Source organism: Trichosurus vulpecula, chromosome 4 (genome assembly GCF_011100635.1).
Source record: "Trichosurus vulpecula isolate mTriVul1 chromosome 4, mTriVul1.pri, whole genome shotgun sequence".
Taxonomy (NCBI): Eukaryota; Metazoa; Chordata; class Mammalia; order Diprotodontia; family Phalangeridae; genus Trichosurus; species Trichosurus vulpecula.
This window is the reverse complement of record NC_050576.1, coordinates 74,225,448-74,248,632: the sequence shown is the minus strand read 5'-3', so window position 1 is coordinate 74,248,632 and position 23,185 is coordinate 74,225,448. Positions and strand designations below refer to the sequence as shown.

General features: G+C 39.1%; 1 protein-coding gene across 1 annotated transcript in view; it reads right to left on the bottom strand.

The window, feature by feature from the left end:
• Positions 1–1,978: 1,978 nt before the first annotated feature.
• AXDND1 (axonemal dynein light chain domain containing 1) overlaps positions 1,979–23,185 on the bottom strand; it is a 129,140-nt gene continuing 107,933 nt past the window's right edge. The window contains exons 19-25 of the mRNA XM_036756330.1: positions 21,529–21,625; positions 15,248–15,358; positions 10,160–10,279; positions 9,892–10,002; positions 5,002–5,093; positions 3,585–3,793; positions 1,979–2,064 (exon numbers count right to left, since the gene is read on the bottom strand). Of these exons, the coding sequence (XP_036612225.1) occupies positions 1,979–2,064; positions 3,585–3,793; positions 5,002–5,093; positions 9,892–10,002; positions 10,160–10,279; positions 15,248–15,358; positions 21,529–21,625 (826 nt within the window). The remainder of the gene's footprint in view (positions 2,065–3,584; positions 3,794–5,001; positions 5,094–9,891; positions 10,003–10,159; positions 10,280–15,247; positions 15,359–21,528; positions 21,626–23,185) is intronic.

Sequence of the window (23,185 nt, the reverse complement as noted above, 5' to 3'; positions counted from 1 at the left end):
TTTTATACTGTTGGCCCCTGATAAATGCATTCCTAAAAACTGCCTCTAGAGCAAATAATATAACTGCAGTATTTTTCTGTTCTGTTCTGTTACAAAATCAGAGGTGCCTAGCAAGGGGAAAAAATGGTCCCAAGGCATAATAAAATCACACTCCGGAAGACAGCAAAGCTTTTTAAAGCTATTTCAAGAAACATCAATAGTATGATAAAAACCTTACTAGTAAAACTCAAAATAAGTAACAAAGTAAACATGGGCAGCGTAATACTAGCAGGTTGAAAGGACTGTAGTAGGGGCAGTACAGGGAGTAAAGACGATTTGATTAAGATGTTCTCAAACTTGAAGCCCCTCCTCCCGCACACCCCACCCCCCACCAGTCCTTCTCATTTTGCATCTAATGCAGTTGCCTGGTGTTGAGGTGTGTTTCTGAGTCCCTTGGCCCGAACTCAGGACTATAGTTCAGTTACATTGCTGTAGAAATCAGTCGTCGTGGGCTGGCTTGGGAACCTAACCAGTTTTTCATGACATCGTTTCTGTGGGGAAATGTATCCTGACATATTTACAACCATCGTGTGATGGGGAGTCCTTGTATGTCATTTAGCAGGATAGTTTTTTTTAGCCCAAACTTGCATCTGTCCAAGGACATTAGCTAAGAAAACTCAGGTTGTTAGCAAATTCCATAAACCCAAGTTCTGAGGTGATGTTTGCCATAATTACTGGTTTTAAGTCTGTAACAATGAAACAAATATATTGGATTGCTGGATGGGAATGGAGGGGAATATTTGTCATTTTATTTTGGTAGAATTTTTGCAAATGTATTGGTAGCATACAGCAAGAAAAGGGAGAATAAAGCAAAGGTTGGAGATGCTAGATCTCTCCTGGCTCACACACTGGCCACACGTTACTTTGCCTTTTGGGGGTATTCTCCCCTTTTCTACCTCCCCTGCATGTGTCACCTTCCTCCACCAAAATGTAATCTCTTTGTGAGTAAGGAGCATCTCATTTTTGTGTTCCTGTATCCTCAGCATTTAGCCTGGCACAGAGTATTTCATAAATGCTTTATCTAACCTAATCTAGATTGAAACTTTCAGTCATGTAGGTCACCGAGAATGATGACTATCTTTCTCTATATACAATTCACATTATTAGCTAGGATGAACTTGTAGCACCATAATTTAGGATGCTGAAATGGAAAGCAATTTAGGAACAGGAGCGCAGAGATCTGGTGGAGTCAAAGGACCTCAGAGATAATAGGGTAAAATTCTTATCTGAATAGGAGACCTTTCTATGTTATCCCCAGAAGATGGTCATCCAACTTCTGCTTGAAGATTTCTAGGGATGGCAGAGGTCATCAGCAATGAGACATCTCATTTCTCTTTGGAACATCTCTAGATTTTCTTTATATTGAGCTTTTCTGGAATGCCCTACTTCTGACCTCTCTGTCAAGGTAATTCAAAATTAACCCCTCTTCAACATGGCAACCAATCAAATACTTGGAGACAGTTTCCGTGTCTTTATCCCTTTGCCCAGCCCCCAGGTCTTCTCCTCTCTAGGCTGACCATCTCTAGTTTCTCAAATTGATACCCAGAACTAAACAGGACAGAGGACAGGGAGACTACTGTCTCCCTTGTATGCAGCTTAAGATCTCGTTAGTCTTGGCTCCCATGTCACTTCTTGGAGGAGTTTAAAGTCACAGACCTCTAGTGGGAGATAAAAGAAGAAATCAGCCAACTTTTGCACAAGCCTTGTTTAATTCGGGCTCTCCCTGTACACCAATTCATTGTACACACATTCACTGTGACAATCACTGTGACTTAAAAAAAGTATTCAAGCTGGCTTCTCTGCAAGCATTGTCAATGACAGTGCTGTGCCTTGAATTGTATTTTCAGCTGGATAGCTCCGGGATGGGGTTGTTGTATTCAACGAATGTAATAACTGGGAATGAGAGCGAATGAAACATCTTTGTGAAAATTACTTATCACTAGTGTTTGGATTTGGAGTGTGGTTTGACAGATTTACCCTGAGCGTGATGGTCCTTGTCTTTACTTCCTGAATCATCCTTGTGCTCTGTGGGGGGGAAAACATAACATTTCAGACATGATGATAATAATAAATAAACACTCTATTATATGGCATATAAAATAACAACTCATTCTCAAAGAGCTAGTCACTATGAAGGTGGTAGCCCCATAACCTTCCCAGAAACATTTGCAAGGAAGAATTCTGTTAACAAGTGAATGAGATATTTATTAGGGATAATGAATCTCTAATTGGGGAAACTACAGGCAGTGTAACAAAATGAAGTGACAAATATCAGGTAGGGTGGGAAAAATATTTGAGGGCAGCTGAGCTGCTTCAGGACAGGGGTGCTGTGCTTGGAAATCTGTTCCCTGACTTCAGCTCCTTTCAGCTGTCCCTTCCTATATCGGTTTCTTCTCTCTTTCTGGTCTGAATTGGTAGATTTTCTTTTAATCTGTCTATATAAATTGATAGATAGAAGCTTCTGCTTTTGCTTTATGCCAGTGCTCACAATAGTGGGAGCTCCAGCTGGAGGAGTAGATAGATATAAGAAGGGGTCATTTACTTGTATGATTAGCTTGTATCTGGGTTTTAACCAATCCTTGAAGAATAGTGCAGGGCTGGGAAAAAGCAAATTCTATTTCTCTAAGAAGAGAAATCTTTCCAGATCTTTTGTAAAATTAAAAGCTGTATTTTTCACTAAATCTGGGGATGGCCCCATTTAGCCTATTTCCAGTTGGTATTGAATGACCTGTAATGTGAAGCAAAGATGAGACATATTCTGTTTGGCCCTAAGGAGCAGAGCTAGGTGCCAGAGTTGGAAATTGCAAAGGAACTATTTGTAATTACAATTAGCTGTTGAAGGGAGGAGAAGGCTGCCTAGCAAAGGAAGACAGGGAGTCTTCAAGCAAAGGCTCGATGCCCACTTCTTTGGCTGAGAGGCCTCGAAGCCAGCAGGACCTTGTTTCAAGTCCTGCCTCTGATACAAAGGGCTGTGTAACCATGGGGAAATTACCTAACCTCTCAATGTTTTCTGCAATTGTCTAATAGTAAAAGGTACCAGCCTGCTTTAGTGATGGGAATTTCCTCACCTGGGAGATCGGTCTACTAAAGACTTTACAAATCCAGCCAGGGTGGGCGGGGGGAAGTTGGGGGGGACTTCCCATGTGGTGGCTGAGGTCCCTTTGACCTCTGGAATGTTGTGATTCTGTAACCCCAACAAAATAGGCAAACTTCCTCGATGCTTGGCTTTTAAACAGAATTTCCAGGGCACTCATTCTGACTTCCTAATACACACATTACCAAATACATAGTGTGGCAGAGTAGAAACAACTCAAGATTCTAGTCCCAACTTGGCTGGGCATAACATTGGACAATATTCCCTTAGCTTTTCTGAGGCCTTTGTTTCCTAAATTGTCGAATGATAGGATTGGCTTAGATGAGTTCTGTAGTTCCTTTTAGTTCTAAAATTCTGTGGCTCTAAGTACAGACCAAGAAAGTATCCTGAATGGTCTTTAGCTTTTCTAAGACATTTATGGGGTGCTTGAGGCTTAAAATACGACCATCACCTTTGCTTCCAGAGGGTTCTGCGTTTTTGTCATCATCCTCATCCTCATCTTCCTCTCTGAGTTGTCCTTGAAGGTAGGCAACCTTTAAGCGTTCCTGGGCTTTATGCAGCTCTTTCTCTAGCTCACGGTTTATTATAAGGGCCTCACTCAGCTTCTCACTTATTTCTTCATATTTCTGTTCTGCGAGCTGGACTCGAACTTCCGTATCCCTGCCATAGGCAAGAGTGGGAGTGGGGATGGGGTATGGGGGGGGGGGGGACCCAGGCAGGAAGACAGTGAGATATATAGGGTTTAAAAGTCTGTCTGGTACGAGAACTTGTCGGTGGAAAGAAAGAATTGTCAGGGTTATCTATGTGCTTCAAGGTTTCTAAATAGAGTCTCACAGTAAGGATGTTTAGAATTCTGGTGCTTGTATAATGGAAACAAGGAGACACGACTTTCAGTAACCTTTTATTAGGAATAATGATGGAACCTGTGGTTTCATTCAAATTCCCTCTGCCAGTGAAAGTCAGCACCCTCTCTCAAACATAGTCTTGCAGAATTATCTGGAGTCCTGAGAATTTATGTGACTTTCCTATCATCTCACAGCCGGTATGTGTTAGAGTCAGGACATGAAGTCAGGTCTTCCTGGCTTTCAGCCTGACTGTCCATCCACTAGGCCACATTGCATCTTATTGACCCTTCATTAAAAACTCCTTTAAAAAAAAGGCACCACTTCCACTAAGAGCTGGATTTATGGTTTCTCTTAAATAACTCCCTCTTCTGATATCTTTCAAATTTTTATCCCAAAATAACCTCTTTTAGGGATGCCTTTCAAATTTATCAAAAAGTATTTATTGAGTGCCTACCAGAGAGTAAGCTAGCAGGGAGACAGGGAATAGAGACCCTATATTTTCTAAACTTTGTGCCCCAATTGTGAATTGAGTGGTTTGGTTTTGTCTCTCCTTCAGTTGCACAGATTCTAGCAAACAATTTGTTTCCCAATAATTCTTACAATTCAACCCTGAATTGGCCACAGAGTAGAAGACTTAAGGGTCACTTTACTGAGTCCTTGGTACTACCACAGATGCTAATTTCACTTCATTCATCCTTTGTAGAGGCAAAGAAGGTTGAAATCAGCAGGCATTGGTAGCAATGGTGGTGCCGAGGCGTGGGCAGTCTCCTCCCTTTGTCACTGCAGAGTGGGAAAGCAGTTGTGCCAAGCACCAGCCCCAAAGTGGGCAAACTGAAACTACCTTAAGTACTTTTCCATTGAATGAAAATAGAGGGATGATTCAGGGTCACAAAAGAAGCCATTGCTTCAATTCCCTTCAACTTCTACACTGTCTACAACTTTCAATCTCTGCTATATGGAAACATTCCCAGACAGAAGCATGACTGTCCTTACTCTGTTCCCGCAATGGTTCCCGATACTTACAGGAGTTTTATTTTTAAATGTTCAATCAGTTCCAGGCCATCAAGTCTTTCCTTTTCATTGATGGTGAATTTAGAAAGGACAGTCACTTCTTCCTGACAGAGGAGATGGCAGATATGAAACAGGTGAAGGGTCGGGACAGGGAAAGCTTCAGTTGACTGAGAAGCTCTAGGATAGTTATATTCATAACCTGGTATCTAGTTTTAGCTGGCGGCGATGAGCAACAGAGCACAGCTACTGATTTGCTAAAGTATCTATTCTATCCAAAGGCCAAATCAATCAAGTTTGGGATGATACCAGAGCTGGGCTGGGTATGAGAACAGGATAATAAAGAAGAATGTAATGAAGGGAAGAAAAGGTGAGAAATGAGGAGTTTTCTTTAATGGAATAGTTTATACAACAGCAGTTAAAATCACAGAATCATGGCATTAGAAAAGACTTTTCCCCAATCAGCTCATTAATGTTTCAGATAAAAACAAATTTTAAAAAGAAGATTGGAAATGGGTAGAAAGGGAAAAGAAAAGGAGTCAAGATCCTATATTTGATAAAAAGAGGGAAGCCCAAAGTTAAAGACACAATTAATAGCATTAAAAATAGTGGTGGGGGGGGGGTGGGGGAGGAAGGGGGGATTGCTGTCCTGTAGAGTCAGGAAACCTGGCTTTCCATTCTGGTTCTACCACTTGCTAGCTGTGTGACCATGACAGCTAGATGGTGCCCTAGCTCATATAGCACTGGGTCTGGAGTCAGGAGGACTTGAGGTCACATCCAGCCTCAGACACTTAGCGGTATGACCCTGGGCAAGTCACTTTACCTGTCTTCCTCAGTTCCCTCAGCTATAGGATAATGGCGCCTACATGCCAGGATTGTAGAAAGGATCAAATGAGGTAACCTTTGTAAAGCACTTAGCAGAGTGCTTGGCACATAGCAGCACTTTTTAAACGTTTGTTCCCTTCCCCACGGGGCAAGTCACTTTACCTTTGAGGACAGACACCACGGTATAGTAGAACAAACATTAGATTTAGCCCCTTACTAGCTGTGTGACCATCACCAAGTCCTTTAACCTCTATGGATCTTAGTTTTCTCGTTTATGAATCAAAGTGGTAGACTAAATGGCCTCTTAAGGTCCCTCCCAGTTCTATATCTGTGATCCTATGGCCTCTCTGAACCTCAGGCTCCTCACAAGTAAAGCAAAGACTTATACTCCTTCCGTTGTTGTAATGAAAGTGTTTTGTAAACCTTCAAGTGCTGGGTAATTGCTGTTGGTTGTTACTACAGAAAAAATAAGCTTAATGTGTAAAGTTAACGCATGGATTTTAATTTAGGATGAGTCAACTTTTCCCATGTTATAGCCAATTTTTAAAAAAATAGTGAGCATGAAATACAATAATGGGAAATTTCAATATGCCACCATAAGAATATCATAATCCAAACAAAAAGATCAATGAGAAAGGCTGAGATAGAGCAGAATTAACTGGATTTAATAACTTGATGGGGAAAACTTAATGGGGAAAGCAAGGAATCTATACGTATATATATATATGTATGTATATGTATGTATATGAATATATATATATATTCAAGTATTCCTGAAACACACACAAAAACTGATGATGTGTTAGTTAGAAGTCATAAGAAAATTTAGAAAGGCTGAAATGTTATACATTTAAGGGTCATAATGCAATAAAAAGTAGAAATAAATAAGGATAATATGAACAAAAAATATTAGATGTTCATAGGGAAACTAAAGAATAATTTTATTAAATAATGCCTAGATGAAAGCAGGAATTGTATTTTTATTATTGTTTACAATAACCTCAAAGATAAAGTATTGTTCAATACTTCAGCGATAAGACATACCACAGATAACAACCCAGTGGAGACCACTCCATTACCACTTGCAGGACAAGGAGAATGGAGTAGGCCCCTTGCTCCCAGGATACTCCCTTACAAGTTTCCCTTGAAAATCAGTTATCTGTAAAATGGGAATAAATAATAGCACCTCCCTCCTGGAGTTGGTGTGAGGACAAAATGAGATGATATTTGTAACGTGCTTGGCAAGCCTTAAAGCTCTACGTAAATGCTAGCTATTATTTTCACACTACACTATCTGCTTCCTCAATGATGTAGTTGACTGCTGCATAAGTCACTCTCCCAATTTTCTCAGTGGCCTTAGCACCTGACCACTTTTCTTCCTCATTTCATTCTTGCTATCATCGGCCAAGAAAACTATCCATCAACACGCGTTTATTAAGTACGTACTATGTGCCAGGCGCTGTACTAAGTAATGAGGAGAAAAATACAAGCGAGCAATCCCAGCTCTCAAAGAGCTATATTCTAATGGATCACCTCCATTTAGAACAGTGCCTGGCACCTGGTAGGCATCTAATAAATGCATATTGACTGACTGACTAATAGGGGAAGGTAATAAGAAAAGCTTGATACTGCCCAAGGAAAATTAGGATTACTCCTTAATTCTAAGCCTCCTCCTCCCTAGCCATTCACTATTCATTCATACAGTCATTCACTTAATAAATATTTATTGTATGACTACTTCACACAAAGCAATACCCATCTACTTAGAAGGTAGCAAGTATAGACTGAGCAGTGCTTATGTCCAAAAGGTCCCACAAATTCTAGGATAATGAATTTTATCAGTTGGGACTTTTACTGTTTTGTGCTGGCATGGACATCTAAATTACACCATATAATTTTAATCACCAGATATTGTTGCCATTTACCTAATCTTATTCCCAACAAGGACTTAGTCCTGGGAAGTCCCACATCCGCTGTGTCAATTACATTCTCCACCTGAATCCAGAGGGGAGCTCTGAAGAAATATCAAACTCTCTATGGTTGACAGAGATTGGTTGACTTTCTATCCTCCAACACCCCCTCTCTCTGAGTGGCCATTCCCAAATCAGTCTAAGGGGTGTGGTTGGTATAGATTTCTGTAATAGGATGACTCTGAGCCCTCACCATACTAAGAAATACCACCTCTTCCCTGAATATGCTGCATTAAATGAAACCAAGCCCTAGGCATGAGTACATGCTAGGATTAATGGCATCTGCCTCACAAGCCACACCAGACAAATATGGATACCATACATGATGTTTTGACTCAAGAGGCAAGGAATCAACAGAAATAATAAAATCGGAAATGCGTTTGAACATCTTTTGTACACCTGAACATCCAGAGTAGCTGGTCCTAGATTTCCTACAACTTTTCTAGCCTATTCCAAATCGAAGCGTTTTCGGAAAGGTTGCATCCAGGTATTTTTAATGGCATAGATCACTTCCTCAGTTTCTAGAGCAAGCAAATGGGTTCATGCAGTAAAAAAGTATTTCCAAATGTTGATCCACCTCATGGCCTCCACGAAGGTCATGATCAAGTTTAGGGGGAAAAAGGATGGAGAGAGGCACAGGTACTGATTCCCAATGCAAGAACTTTTCTGTCCAGGGTCGACCTCCAGTTTTGTTTCAGACTTACCGGTTTATTGTCTGGGATGTACAGGACCCTAATCAATTTGTTGGTGGAGTGGTGGATATAGTAAAGGACAGGCCACTCCATTTATCCACTCCATTCACCACCTGGCCTTCTTTGTCCCTCTGTGTCTCTGAACTCCCCTGTCTACAGATCCACCCTTAAAGTGAGTACCATGTCATCTCTGCCCAAACTACCTCCTGTATTTCCATCTCAGCTTTATGAGTGTGGTTAACAGATCATCAGGTGAGGGTGGATGTATAATCCCTGTTACATAACTGACTGCTAATATTGGATAGAATCAACTAAACCCCTCTCTTCTCCTTCTGTATCTATAGATTGGAAGGCTACACTGATGCCTGTGGACCTGAGAAATCAGTGATAAAAAAGGGGGAAGCCCAAGAACTAGATCTCACACCGCCTAGGAGCTAAGGAGCGAAGCTCAGATTTATAGATGAGGGTGAGTCCTAAGTTTGGAAAGGAAGAAAATGTTGCAGGGGCACTTGGAAGAGAAGAAAAGATTAAATGAGATAACGTGTAAAGTGCTTTATAAATGCTGGCGAGGAGTAGTAGGAGGAGGAAGAGGATGAGTAATAGTAGTCGTAGAAGTAGTAGTAGTAGTAGTGGTAGTAGTGGTAGTAGTAGTGGTAGTAAAACACATTATATAGGGCCCTAGAATTTTGAAAGGGGCTAAAAATTTTAATAATAATAGCTGACATTTATATAGTATTTATTAAGTGCCAGGCACTGTGCTAAGCACTTTACAAATATTATCTCATTTGATCCTCACAACAACTCTGGGAGGTAGGTGCTATTATTATTCAAATTTTGCAGAGGAGGAAACTGAGGCAGACAAAGGTTAAGTGACCTGTCCAGGGACATGCAACTGATAAGCATCTGAGGCTGGATTTGAACTCGAGTCTTTCTGACTCCAGGCACAGTGCTCCATCTAACTGTGTCACCTAACTCCCCAGAGAGGGGATGAGGGAGAAATGAGAGAGGAAAGAAACAAGGTGAAGAAAAGGGAGAGATGAAAGAGAAGGTAAGATTCTCTGCCAGATAGAGGGATAACAGAGGAAATAATCTTCCATTTCTCACTGGTCAGACCCACAACTTGCAGGAAGATGACTTCCCCCAAGATCAGGGAAGGAAATACACATACAGATATTAGGGTGGGAATTTCCTGAAATATCACAGCTGGGGTTGGTGTAAGGCATTTATGATGGGATTGCAAAATTACAATGAGGGCAGTGCCTGTGGTCAATCTAGTATTCAACAGGATTAAATGAGACCATATTTGGGAAGTGTTTGGCACAGTGTCTGGCATATAGTAGGTGCTTAATAAATGCTTATTCTTATCCCATCCCTATCTCAACATTATTGAGTTAAATGGATATAATCTAGACATTTACCTCTGTAGGCAGCAGTTCTTCTACTTCTAGAGGTCTGGAATGGATGTTTTGGTCTTTTCCAAGATACCGGACAAGAGTTACCTTTGGCGTTGGAGAAACCTCAGCCTCCTGCTGAAAGGACATGCATAGTCAATCACTAAGAGCATTACTTCAAGGTTCCAGACCCGTCCCATTTGCCTGTCCCCATCACAGCTTCCCTGAACGTTCTACCCATCATCTTCCTCAAGGCACAGCACCTCAGAATCTCAGTTTCCCTCAATTGCCTTACTTCTGAGCCTTCTTTTGGAGACTCCTCTTTCTCAGGTATCTCTTCCAGCTTTTTGGATGCCATCTCCCCGAAGGTCTTCTCCCATCTGCTCACGTTGTAGTTCCTGCTGTCCACGTCTAGCTGCCAAGCAAAGCAAAGCAATGAATGTAATTACGGATTTGGAGCGTACAGTGCACGTGGTCACATTCGTAATGTATTACATTAATGTAAGCAGTGTGGTGTAGTAGAAAGGAATTTGGCTCAGGAGTGTTCCCAGGAGAAAGAGGGATTCAAATCCTCTGATACTGAGTTAGTTAGACACTTCATAGCTGTATGACCATGGGCCGAGACACTTAATCCCTCAACCTATGCTGTCTCATCTGTAAAATGGGAATGATAATTGTGCCTACCTCATCAGGCTATTTTGAGGATCAAATGAGAAAACATACATAAAGCACTTTACAGGGACCTTAAAGTGCTATATAAATGCTAGGCATTGTTATTCTTATTCTTATTAACCATACATGATAACTTGTGACAATATGCAAATTATTTATCTTCTCTAAACCTCAGTTTATATATCTGTAAAATCGGGACAATAAAATATCCGGTAAAATACCTCACAGAGCTGCTGTGAAGATCAAATGAAATAATGCATATAAAGCGCCTCACAAACATTAAAGCGCTCTATAAATGTCATCTATTATTAGCATGACAAATAAAAATAACAAGTGATGTTTGAAATCACTGTCATAAGAACGTTTGCATAGACCAACATTTCCACCCATGAGGCTATGTGCTGACAGCTCAGTCAGGGTTTGGGGCAAGGAGACTTTTGGGAAGAAGATGGAATTTTAATGGAGATTCCTGCTAGAGTTAGGACATACATGGTAAGATTCAAGAGTAGCTGATGCTACTGTGCAGGACGCAAAGAACCAGGGGTGCCAAGATAGCCTTGAGGCAATTTGGGGCAAGGAGAGAAAATACCAGAGATGCCAGGAAATTCTGGAGATCCACGAACTGGAGGTGACTTTGACAGACATAGGGAGGTTTAGAAAAGGGGTGGATTTTAGGGGGAAATATATTAATTTCTGTTTTGGAAATAATGAGTTGAGATGTCTCTGGGTCATCCAGTTCGAGATGGCAACTGGTGATGAGGGTTTAAAGTTTATGGGACACAATGGAGCTGAACATATAGATCTGTGAGTCTTCTGTCAAGAGATTATTTAAACCATTAAGAGCTGGTGAGGGCTTTGAGAGAGCAAGTAGTAATAAGAGAAGAGGGCCTGGGACAGTGCCCACTTAGGGGTTGTGATAAAGATGATGAGTATAGGTAAAAAGTTGGAGGAAGAGGTATATAGTAAACTTTTTAAAAACTATATAATAAATCCAATAAGTTACTTTCAGAGCTGTCCTGTTTGTCTATGTTTCTTTCTGGAATTTCTTCTGTTCCCTTCAGTGCATTAAAAAAAATAATGCTTTAATGTCCCTCTTTTGTTTCTTTTACTTTTTTCTTCTTCTAAATTGCGGCAACACTATTTTTTCCTGTGTTATTGATTTTATTTTCTCCCTTTTTTGCTCTGAGTTTTTGTTCAGCTTCTCCTCACGTTAGACAGTGACGGTGCATGTAACAAGGATTTTCAATATCTGGGTGGCTCTTCCACAAAGCAATCTAAAGCAAGTTCATTGCCAAAAGAGAGTTCCAAATATATGCATGAGCCAGTCCTCTGTGCTTCTGCATTATGGGGCATTTTTGCAAAGAATATGCTGTGTCACTGAGATGCTTATCACTGTATGATATGACTAGTTGAGCTTCAAAAAGTCTTAGTGTTATGATTGAATACATTCAATTCATGCTCGTCTAGTACAAAATTTCATTCACCTTTTTTTAAGAAAAAAAATCACTGCTCTGTCTAAAAGTATGAGAGGGGTCTTTGATAGCAAATTGAAGTTGAAGGTCAAAGTGACTATCCAGATAATTCAATTTCAAAGTCTTGCTACACTAAAAACAAACCCCTCGTCATCTCCTTCAACAACACTATTGCTAGCTACCCCAACCAATCACTCCACTGCCCCTAATAAAAAAGGAAAACACAGTTCTTGTAACAAATAAGAATAGTCCATCAAAACAAATCCACACATTTGCCATGTCCAAAAATGTAAATTTCATTCTGCCCCTCGGCTCCGTCATTTTGTCAAAGGGGGCAGTATGATTCATGATTGGTTTTCTGGAGTCGTGATTGATCAACATTCTCAAGTCTTTCAAGGTTTTTTTTGTCTTTACAATATTATATATATGTTTGTATATATGTATATATATATATGTGTGTGTATGTATATATGTGTATATATATGTGTGTGTGTATGTATATATGTCTCTTGAGTCTTTAAACTTCCCTCTGCACCAGTTCATACAAGTCTTCCTAGGTTTTTCTGAAAGTACCCCTTTCCATAATTTCTTATAGCACAGTAATATTCCATTACATACTTATGCCATACTTCATCCAACCATTCCTTAACTATTGGATCCTACCTTCTAGAAGAACCCTTTCCCAGCCCTCTTTAACTTAGTGCCTTCCCTCTCAGATTATCATGAATTTAACTTTTATATATCTTACTTGTACCTAGTTGTTTGCATGTTGTCTTCCCCGTTAGACTGTGAGCTCCTTGAAAGCAGAGATTGTTTTTTGTTTGGTTTTGTCTGCCTTTGTATCCCTGGTGCTTAGCACAGCACCTGGCATAAAGGAGGTACCTAATAAATGCTTGCCAACTTGACTCTGTTTCCAGTTCTGTTACAATTTTTTTAAAAGCTACTACAAATACTGTTGTACCGGTGGATCTTCTTCCTCTCTCTAATGTCTTTGAGTTGTATGCCTGGTAGCAATACAGCTTGATCAAGGAGTACATACAGTTCAGGGACTTTAGGGGTATAGTTACAAATGGCTTTATGGAATGACAAATGTAGATCTACCTACAATGTACCAGTGTACCTGTTCTCCTGTCCCTGCAACAACTGCCATTTTTCTTTTTTGTTATCTTTGCCAATCTGATATTTGAGAGGTAAAGAAAAAATCAGAGTTGTTTAAACTTACAATTCTTTAATTATTAGTTTCATATGGCTGTCAGTGGGTGGATTTCTTCTTTTGAGGAGTGCCTCCTAAAATCCTTTGACCATTTATTGATTTGTGAATAGCTGCCATTCTTATATATTTGAATTAGTTTCTTATAAATCTTGAATATCAAACCTTTATCAGAGAAACTTGCTGCAAAGATTTTTCCCACTTAACTGTTTCCCTTCAAATTTTTTAAAATAATACTTTATTTCCCCCCTTATTACATGTAAAGACAATTTTTAACATTCTTTTTTTAAAGTTTTAAGGTCCAAATTCTATCCTTTCTTCCCTCCCTCTCTCTTCCTTGAGATAGTAAGCAATCTGACATAGGGTTATACATGTGCAATCATGCAAAACATATTTCCATGTTAATCATTTTGTGGAAGAAAACTTACCACCACCACTACCCCCGCAAAAAAAAGAAAGGGAAAAAAAGTGAAGAATATGTAGATAGTCTTTGGGATTGTCTTGGATCATTGTATTGCTGAGAAGTTAAGTCATTCACAGTTGCTCATCATACAATATTGCTGTTACTGTGTACAATGTTCTCCTGGTTTCTGCTCATTTTGTTCTGCATCAGTTCATATAAGTCTTTCCAGGTTTTTCTAAGAACATCCTGCTTGTCAATTCTTACAGCACAATAATAATATTTCACTACAATCATATGCCACACCTTGTTTAGCCATTCCCCAATTGATGGATATCTCCTCAATTTCCAATTCTTTGCCACCACCAAAAAGGAGCTGCTATAAATACTTTTGTACATATATGTCCTTTCCCCTTTTTTTTATCTTTATCTCTTTGGTATACAGACCTAGTAGTGGTATTGTTGGGTGAAAGGGTTATATGTATTTTTTAATAGCCCTTTGAGCATAGTTCCAAATTGCTCTCTAGAATGGTTGGACCAGTTCACAACTATACCAACAGTGCATTAATGTCCCAGTTTTCCCACATTCCTTCCAACATTTGTCATTATCATTTTCTGTCATATTAGCCACTCTTATTGGTGGCTACCTTAGAATCATTTTTTAATTTATATTTCTCTAAACAATAGTGATTTAGAGCATTTTATATGACTATAGATAGCTTTGATTTCTTCTTCTGCAAACTGTTTATATCCTTTGACCATTTATCAACTGGGAAAATTACTTATATTCATATAAATTTGACTCTGTTCTCTATATATTTGAGAAATGAGGCCTTTATCAGAGATATTTGCTGTACAAAAATTTTCCCCCAGTTTTCTACTTTCTTCTAATTTTGGTTGCATTGGGGGTTTTTTGTTTTTGTTTTAATTTAATATAATCAAAATTATCCATTTTACATTTCATAATGATATTTCTTGTTTAGCCCTAAATTCCTCCCTTCTCCATAGGCCTGCCAGGCGAACTATTCCATGCTCCCCTCACTTGCTTATGATATCACCCTTTATGTGTAAATCATGTACCCATTTTGAACTTATCTTGGCATATGGTGTGAGGTGTTGGTCTATATCAAGTTTCTGCCATACTGTTTTTCAGTTTTCCCTGATGTTTTTGTCAAATAGTGAGTTTTTGTCCTAGAAGCTTGGTCTTTGGGTTTATCAAACACTAAATTACTCTGGTCATTTACCATAACGTATAGTGTATTGTTGTTGTTGTTCGGTCATTTTAGTCATGTCTTACTCTTCCTGACCACATTTGGGGTTTTCTTGGCAAAGATACTGGAGTGGTTTGCCATTTCCTTCTCTAACCCATTTCACAGATGTGAAACAGGCAAATGGAATGAAGTTTGCCCAGGATCACACAGCTAGTAAGTGCCTGAGGGTGGTTGTGAAGGTCAAATGAGATTTGTGAAGCACTTTGTACAGTACCTGGTATACAGTAGATATTCAATAAATGGTTGTTCTCCTTGTCCCTCCCCCTGCATCTTCCTGATTATCAATTCAGTCTTCTTTCTATTACACCACATTTACCCAAATCAAAAACAGTAGCAAACACTCATTTCTAACAAATACCTCATACTCATACAGGTTTTTTGTATCTTCTGGTGTCAACAAAGTGACTTTTCTTCCTTTCATCTCAGAAAGGAGGAGATTACACGTAGTAACCCAATCCATGCATTCTTTCTGGGAGGAGATAATTGATTGAAAAATATAATTCATTAAATAAGAAAAGTAAATCTTTCATTCACTTATTCATTCAATTGTTCACTTATTCAACAAATATTTACTAGGCATTTCCTATTTTAGGGAATAATTGCATTTCAGCTGCACAGATAATTAGAAAAAATTTTGTCTTCAAAAAATTTGAAACTCCTTCTTAAATTGCTCATATCTGAGGAGATAGATGACGTGGAGCTATAGTCATCCATGAATGGCAGCAGCTTCAAGAAGCATGACCTGTACTGGACCTTATAGTCCTGTTCACCCATATGACACCATATAAATTTTACACACATGAACATCTCAAAATTCAAATAAAAAAAGACTAGATGTGAAACCATCAATCATTATATACAACACCTTTTTTTTTCCTTTTAAAGGTATATTAAATTTGACATGATAGTACTAACACGACAGCCTTTTTACCATCAGAGGAAGGCCCAGGCCTTTTTCCAAGCTAACTCAGCTCAACCTGTTGCAAAATAAGTGACAGAATATTAAATCCTACTCCTAAATAATTGGGAAGCTCACTGTCTTTTCCCACTGCCTCTGGGATCTGAGTAGGAATGAATCCTGCAGCCTGAAATACCAGCAGAGCCATCTCTGCAGTATACATGGGGGACTTGGTGTTTGATCACAAACTAAGAAGTCACCCTGTACAGTTCCTGAAGCTGCTTTCCCAGGCCTTGTACCATCTAAAGCAGGCACGCTAGGGGTGTGAGGGAGGTAGCCTTCCTGCTAATATTGGTGTTATTGTCAAGGTCTCCCCAACATACAACACAAATATACTCTAATGGAAAGGAAATGACTGCAAAAACGTTATTCCTGGTATTTAGACCTTGACTAATCACTGTTCCTACTCGTGTTACATGACAGGACCAATAGAAATCTAAACAGAGAACAGCTGAAGACACACCACATTCCTGAAGGGAAGCCATATAGGAGATGCCCTTTCTGGACGAGATAGCCCTTATCAAGGAACAAGAAACCCCACAGAGGTCAAAATGCTCCTAGACCATGATGCTTCTCTGACAGTAAGGTCCCACCCAATTTCTACCCTTCATTGTGGCTAGTTCCCAATATCGTTTACCTTTGGGCCCTTCCCACCTCCAATCAAGTTGGCTGAATTCACCCGGGAGACCAGAGCACTGAAGGTTCCATCACAACAGCAGTCTTTATTTAGAATCTTCCATAAGCTTCTACTAGTCTTGGTACTCTCCTAATTGATGGCTAGGAACTGTCATCTTCTGGCTCTCTGATACTCATACACCAACTGATTATCTTTTTTTCCCTGACTTCCTTCTCCCTGAATTTTCAGGGAGTCCCTGATTTTCCACTAACACATTTCCCCTTGTGCTTTAATTTTGCTTTTCTACTCATATTTCCTGGCACCAAATGAAACCAGTTTTCTCCTGATGACTACATCCCTTGCCAAACAGTCCACAAGCATTCATTAACTACCCACCATGTGTCAGGCATTGTTAAGTATTGAGGATAAGGGGCGAAAACAGTCACTGCTCTCAAGGAGCTGACATTCTAATGAAGTATATAAAGTACATACAAAGTAAATATTGAATAGATTGGTGGTAAATGTGGTGCTTGTTATTTCTGAAGATTCCTGCCCTGCAGCCCCTGATAAAACCCCAGTTTGCATAAGAAAAACAGACTTAGTTCCTGCCATTTGGCATTCAGCAAATGTCCCTGGGCCCTGTGACTGTTCTAAGGAATGTAGACTAATTAACCAGAGGAAAAGCCTGATGCTAACAGTCTCTTTGTTTCCTGAGCCGGCTCAGAGATGTTTCTATCTTGTGTCAACAAACCCAGCTGGAGCATCCCTTGGTCTGTCTGTGGCCATTAAGGATGAAAGCCTCAGCCCCAGACATTATCTTGAATTATATGACTTTACCTTATCTTGATATTTTATGAACATATACCATGTTGTGGGATGGTAATGGCAAAATGGACACAGAGATCCTGGGTTGTAATTTCAGCTGACACTTTGTCAGCTATCTGATATGTTGTATTTACAATCTATTCAGGAAGTTCCTCTACTTGTATCATGGTCATAAAAAGTGAAATAACACAGGCTTACTGAGTGTGCTAAAATAACATATGTAAATTTCAAGAGATAATTAACCACTGCACCTTGTATTTTCTATAAATACAACTTTTTCAGCTCTACTCGGGGCTATTCTGATTTGGGTTGAATCCCGAATGGTTGCCGGTTAATAAATTCTCCATTTAAAACTTATACTCTGTGGCGTGTCTCACTCACTTTTGGCACAACATTCTCACAGGGCAAAATCATTTAGCAGTTAGAGGAATTAAATAGGTAGTTAAGTGGGATTTGAGCTAAGCCATAAAAAAAAGCCAAGCAAACTAAGAGGCAGAAGTGAGGAGTGAGAGCATTCCAGGCATAGAAACAGCCAAGGCAAAGATACAGAGATGGGAAGTAGAGGGCCATGTTCAAGAAACAGGAAGTTGGCCAGTGAAGGTGAACCCTAGAGTATATAAAAGAGAGGTCAGGTGTAAGAAGACTGGAAAGATAAGAAAGGGCTGGATTGCGAAGAGCTTTAAATGCCAAACAGGGGACTTCGCCTTGGATTCATGAATTAAGAGAGGACCACCAAAACCCTTTTAAATACTGGCTGCTCCTTCTCTTGTGGCTCCAGACTCACTGTTTTGGGAGGAGGGTTGGGCATGCTCCCCATTGCCATATGTAGAGGCCTTGCTGTGCTAGTACCATCCAACAGGCTGATTACATCACTCTATTCTGATGCTTGCCATTGTCATCCTTTGACTTCCAGGACAATTGCTCCTTCCTCAATACCTGACAACTGGTTTGACGTCTTCTCCTCCACCCTAAGCCCTGTAATAATTCCTGGTGATTTTAATATTCACAGTTATAATGGATACAATTGGGGGATCCTTCCTCTCTAATCAGCTCTGGCTAGAGTACACCCCATCCAGTATGCCTTGAGATGGACCCTTTATGGTGACACATGTGCTATCCTTGGAGCCGAACCCCTTCTGGTGACACGTTTGCCACCGACACTTTCTAGTGGACCCCTTGATAAAAGACAGGCACAATTAGGAGTTTATGATTGGGCTCCATATGTTGTCCTTCTACTGGCAAACTGTCTTTGCCTCCCAACATCCACCCCTCGGTTGCATCAAAGCTTTGTCAGAAAGGATTGGCCACAAAGCAGGAAGAGCCAACGTCTCAGCAGGACTTTGATAGGAATGATAGAACAGGTACTTATCCAGGGGAGCCCAAGTCAGGATCTCCAGGACCTGATCATCTCTTTTGGTGTGTGCTTCTTTGGCCTGAGCACAGGTGACCAGAGATCCTGAGATGGACATTTCCAGCATAGGAGACAAACTTGTGAATTTAAGAGAGTGGGAACTCCAGAGGATTAGGAATCTACTTTTCTTCTTTATGGCCTAAGAGCCATTCATTTTTATTATTTGGGACTCAGAGTAATTCCTCCTGAAATTTTTGGTTAACTTCTTATTACCAGAGTCACGTTTTGGTCAGGCGAGGCTAATGTTGATAGAAGTTAACCAAAAATTAAGCATAATAAACCTAGATTTTTATCTCTATACTTTTGAGATTATGGCAGATAAGTTTTTGGCAAGAGTTACTTGCCAAATGAACCCAGAAAAGCAGATATTTCTCCCAAAACACTCAAAAATGACTATATACCACAATCTCGAAATTATAGAGATAAAAATTGAGGTTTATCATGCTTCTCCCTGAATTTTCAGGGAGTCCATGATTTTCCACTAACACATTTTCCCTTGTGCTTTAATTTTGCATTTCTATTCATATTTCCCAGCACCAAATGAAACCAACTTTCTCCTGATGACTACATCCCTTGCCAAACAGTCCACGAGCATTTATTGAGCACCCATCATGTGTCAGGCATTGTTAAGTATTGAGGATAAGGAGCAAAAACAGTCACTGCTCTCAAGGAGCTGACATTCTAATGGTCTTTTACATATTGCTGTCTTTGTTTTTTCGCTGTCACTTTGATGAAATTTTGTCTATGAGAGGCCTTGTTAGAATCCTAATGGTCATTCAAGTTTTACTTTATTAATCTTAAATGTTCAAGTTTATTTTTAAGCATAGATCTGAATCTACGCTTAAGCATAATAAACCTAGATTTTTACCTCTATGATTTCGAGATTGTGGTAGATAAGTTTTTGGCAGGAGTTACTTGCCAAATGAACTCAGAAAAGGAGATATTTCTCCCAAAACACTCGAAAATGACTATATCCAAGAGGCAATTGCCCCAGTTTTCATTATATGGATCCAAATTCTGCCTCTCTGCAGCTTCTACCCATTGGTCCTACTTAGTTCTACCTCTTGGGGCAAAGCTGAACAAATCTAATATATCTTTTACCTAAAAGTCCTTCAAAAACTTGAAGACCGCACCTGCCAATATCTAGGTACATAGGAAGTGCTTAATAAATTCTCGGTGATTTACTGACACCATGAAGTTGCATGTAATAAAGTTGGACAAAACACTCTAACAGATGGTAACACTGGTTCTTAAATTTTTTTTCATCAAACAATTGACTACTAGAACACAATTTACCATGAGCAAAGATGAGGCTATATAGGAATAAATATTTAGATAAATTCCTTTACCTTTTTTTAAAATCTGTGAACCTTATCATCTATTCTCCACTTAGATAACCATCTACTTCCTGCCTCATTAGTATATAGAGTATAAGCCTATCTATTTGAGTGACTTTGGTGCCCACAATTATCTTCTCTATTAATATAAAATTACACCATTAGAAATTCATTCCTTTAGATAAAATTCTTATTAAATACAGATCAATCTAAAAGGAATAACACACTGAGTCACTGTCACTCACTTATTGTGAATTACCAGGTCCTTTCCAACTAATAGCTAACTGAGAGCAGCTTCCAGGAGGAGTGAGACATAAAAGCTAACTTTTGACATAAGGGAAGAATGGTAACAGAGTTTTTAAAGCTGAGGCTGTGCCCAGGGAAAGCATGAAGCAGACAAGTATGTCCCCAAAGGCACCTGAGGGAGAGAGACAGAGGTTCAGGGAGGGAGACGGAAACGTGCTTTTCATACTCCAGTTTTTCTGAGGACCAAATGAGTTAAAATAAAAGCATGTTTCTAATAATAATGATAATAATCATAATAATTGGCATTTGCATAGTACTTTAGACTTTGCAAAGCACTTTGCAAATATTCTCATTTTATCTTCATAATAATCCTGGGAGGTAGGTGCTAGTCTTATCCCCATTTTAGAGATGAGGAAAATGAGGAAGAAAGAGGTTAAATGACTTCATTTCCAACCCAGCTAATCTCCTGGATTTCATGATCTCTAGAAACTCATCATTTTACAAGATGAAATTAACTAATATATCCAATCTTTCTCAGTAATCCCTACCCCTGGAGTTCCTTCCTTCTCTTTAGGAAGAATAAGGGTGGGGTGGACATCTGGGAGCTTTTCCCAGACCCTCTGTTTGAGGAGACAGACAGACAGACAGACAGACAGACAGACACACACACACACACACACACACACACACACACACACACACTTTTCAGCTTCTTTTCCTGTGTTGTCTTCTCCTATTGGTTTGTGAACTCCTTGAGAGCAGAGGCTGTCTTGTGCCTTTATTTATATTCCCAGTAACACTTAGCACAGTGCCTGACATATGATAGATACTTATTGCTTACTGACTGACCCAGAGTCATATAGCTAATAAGGCAGAATTTTAACCTTCATCATTCTGACTCCAAGTCCAGTGCTCTGTCTACTGCACCACTTAGCTGCCTCTTTTCTCTTTTAGAGAAAAAAAAATGTGTTGATGACCTGAATGGAAAAAGCCAAAAACAATTTGGAAAGCTGCATGGCATCAGGACACTTTGTCCTAAAGTCACCATTGAAGATTTTATAATTTAGCCTTAGGGATTTAGCAGAGTTTTGGGGGTTGGGTTTGTTTTACTGGACAGAAATTTTTGAATCCTTGGTGGGCTCTAAGCTTCCTAAGTGAGTTATTCCTAGACTAATCCTGTTACTACAATCTAGAATAAAATGGGTGAAAATTGCTTTATTAATGCATATATTGAAAGGAAGATTACCTTAATCTTTGCCAGATCCTTAATCTCCTTATTAGCATTTAGATCAAAGGAAGATGCTTTCTTCGTAGCCATTGCTGCCACTGTGCTTTTGCAACAACTGAGGAAACAGAATATTCCCAATGGGTGAGCATTATTGGAGTGTTTTAGTGGTTTAAATTTCAAAGAAAAGAGAGTTCGCTGCAGCAATCAATAACTCTTTAATATTGACCTAGCAAAGAAAACAATATTGACCCTCTAGGGTATTGAATGTTTGTATCTTGTCTACCATTTATTAAGATTGGTACATGTATGTATGTATGTATGTATGTGTATGTGTATACATGCATGAGTGTATAACTATATGTAAAAATGTTTATGGAGATAGAGAGAGAGAGAGAGAGAGAGAGAGAGAGAGAGAGAGAGAGAGAGAGAGAGAGAGATGGAGCCAGAGAAAGAACCTAAATCCTAATGGTTGAGAACTCAACTTCCTGAGTTTGAGGCATTATTATTATTAGGTTACCATTTAGTGAACCCTTTTTGGTTTGGTAAGATTCCTTCTTTCAGTTGACTCCTTAGGGTCCTATCCTTTAAGTAAGTAAAAGAAAAAAATAAAATAAACCATCATATTATATGCAAAGAATGATATTTTGTTTCCTTACTGCTTATGCTTATTCCTTCACTATTCAGGCACTAGTTACTCAGGTTGGGTGAGATGTCATAGATTCTATGATTTATTAACTAATTCATTAAAAAGGATACCCAGACCATTATTTTTTGGTTGACTAGAGTAAAAGTGTTAGTTATATTATGGGAGAAATATTTCATTTTTGAGTTTATGTGGTAGGTTACTGCATCCAAATATACCTATCATAACACATAAATTATAGAAGTAAAAATCTAAGTTTTATTATGCTTAAGCACAGGCTTAGGAGGTAGGAAAACCCTGAACAAAGATTAGAAGTTTAAGGAGGCTTTTTTATAGGCAAAATTATGTCGGAGAGACAGAAAAATAATTTTTGACATATAGCATTCTAGTACATGCTCCTAGGCCTTAAAAATTAAACAAATTTAGTACTTCTTCTTAGGTCATAAAAATTGAACAAAATTAATTAAACAGAATCATAATCTCATATATCTCCTAAGGAAACAAATCCAGTTAAACAGACTCTATAGATAAATTCAGTCAGGTTATAGATTAAACTATGTTTAGAAAGTTCACAATGTGTTGATTGAGAGGGGAGATTTACATTTCTCAAAAATAACCACAGAGTCAGAGCCAACAAAATCACTTCACAATAGTTAGCTAAATCACCTCAAACTCAAAAATCCCTTTTGGCTTCTTATCTGAGGAATGTCAGAAAGTCTTCCCTTAATATTATCATTCCATGAATCAGGTTTTAGGTGAGCAAGGTTAAAATTAAGAGAAAACAGGCTTCAGTTAGCCAAAATGTTCATGGAAGAATGACACAATAAAAATTAATAAAAGGAAATAAAAAATGAAAAATTATCATAACGGCATGTTGAGTTATACATGAAGTGAATAGGAAACTAGAAACTTTAGATTTTCTATAGAATACCCATTAATAACCTGAGTTAAGGTACCTTTCAAAGGACTCAAAATAACAATACCCACAATTCCACTGATTAACCACTCTATTTCTTACCCAATACCAATTTT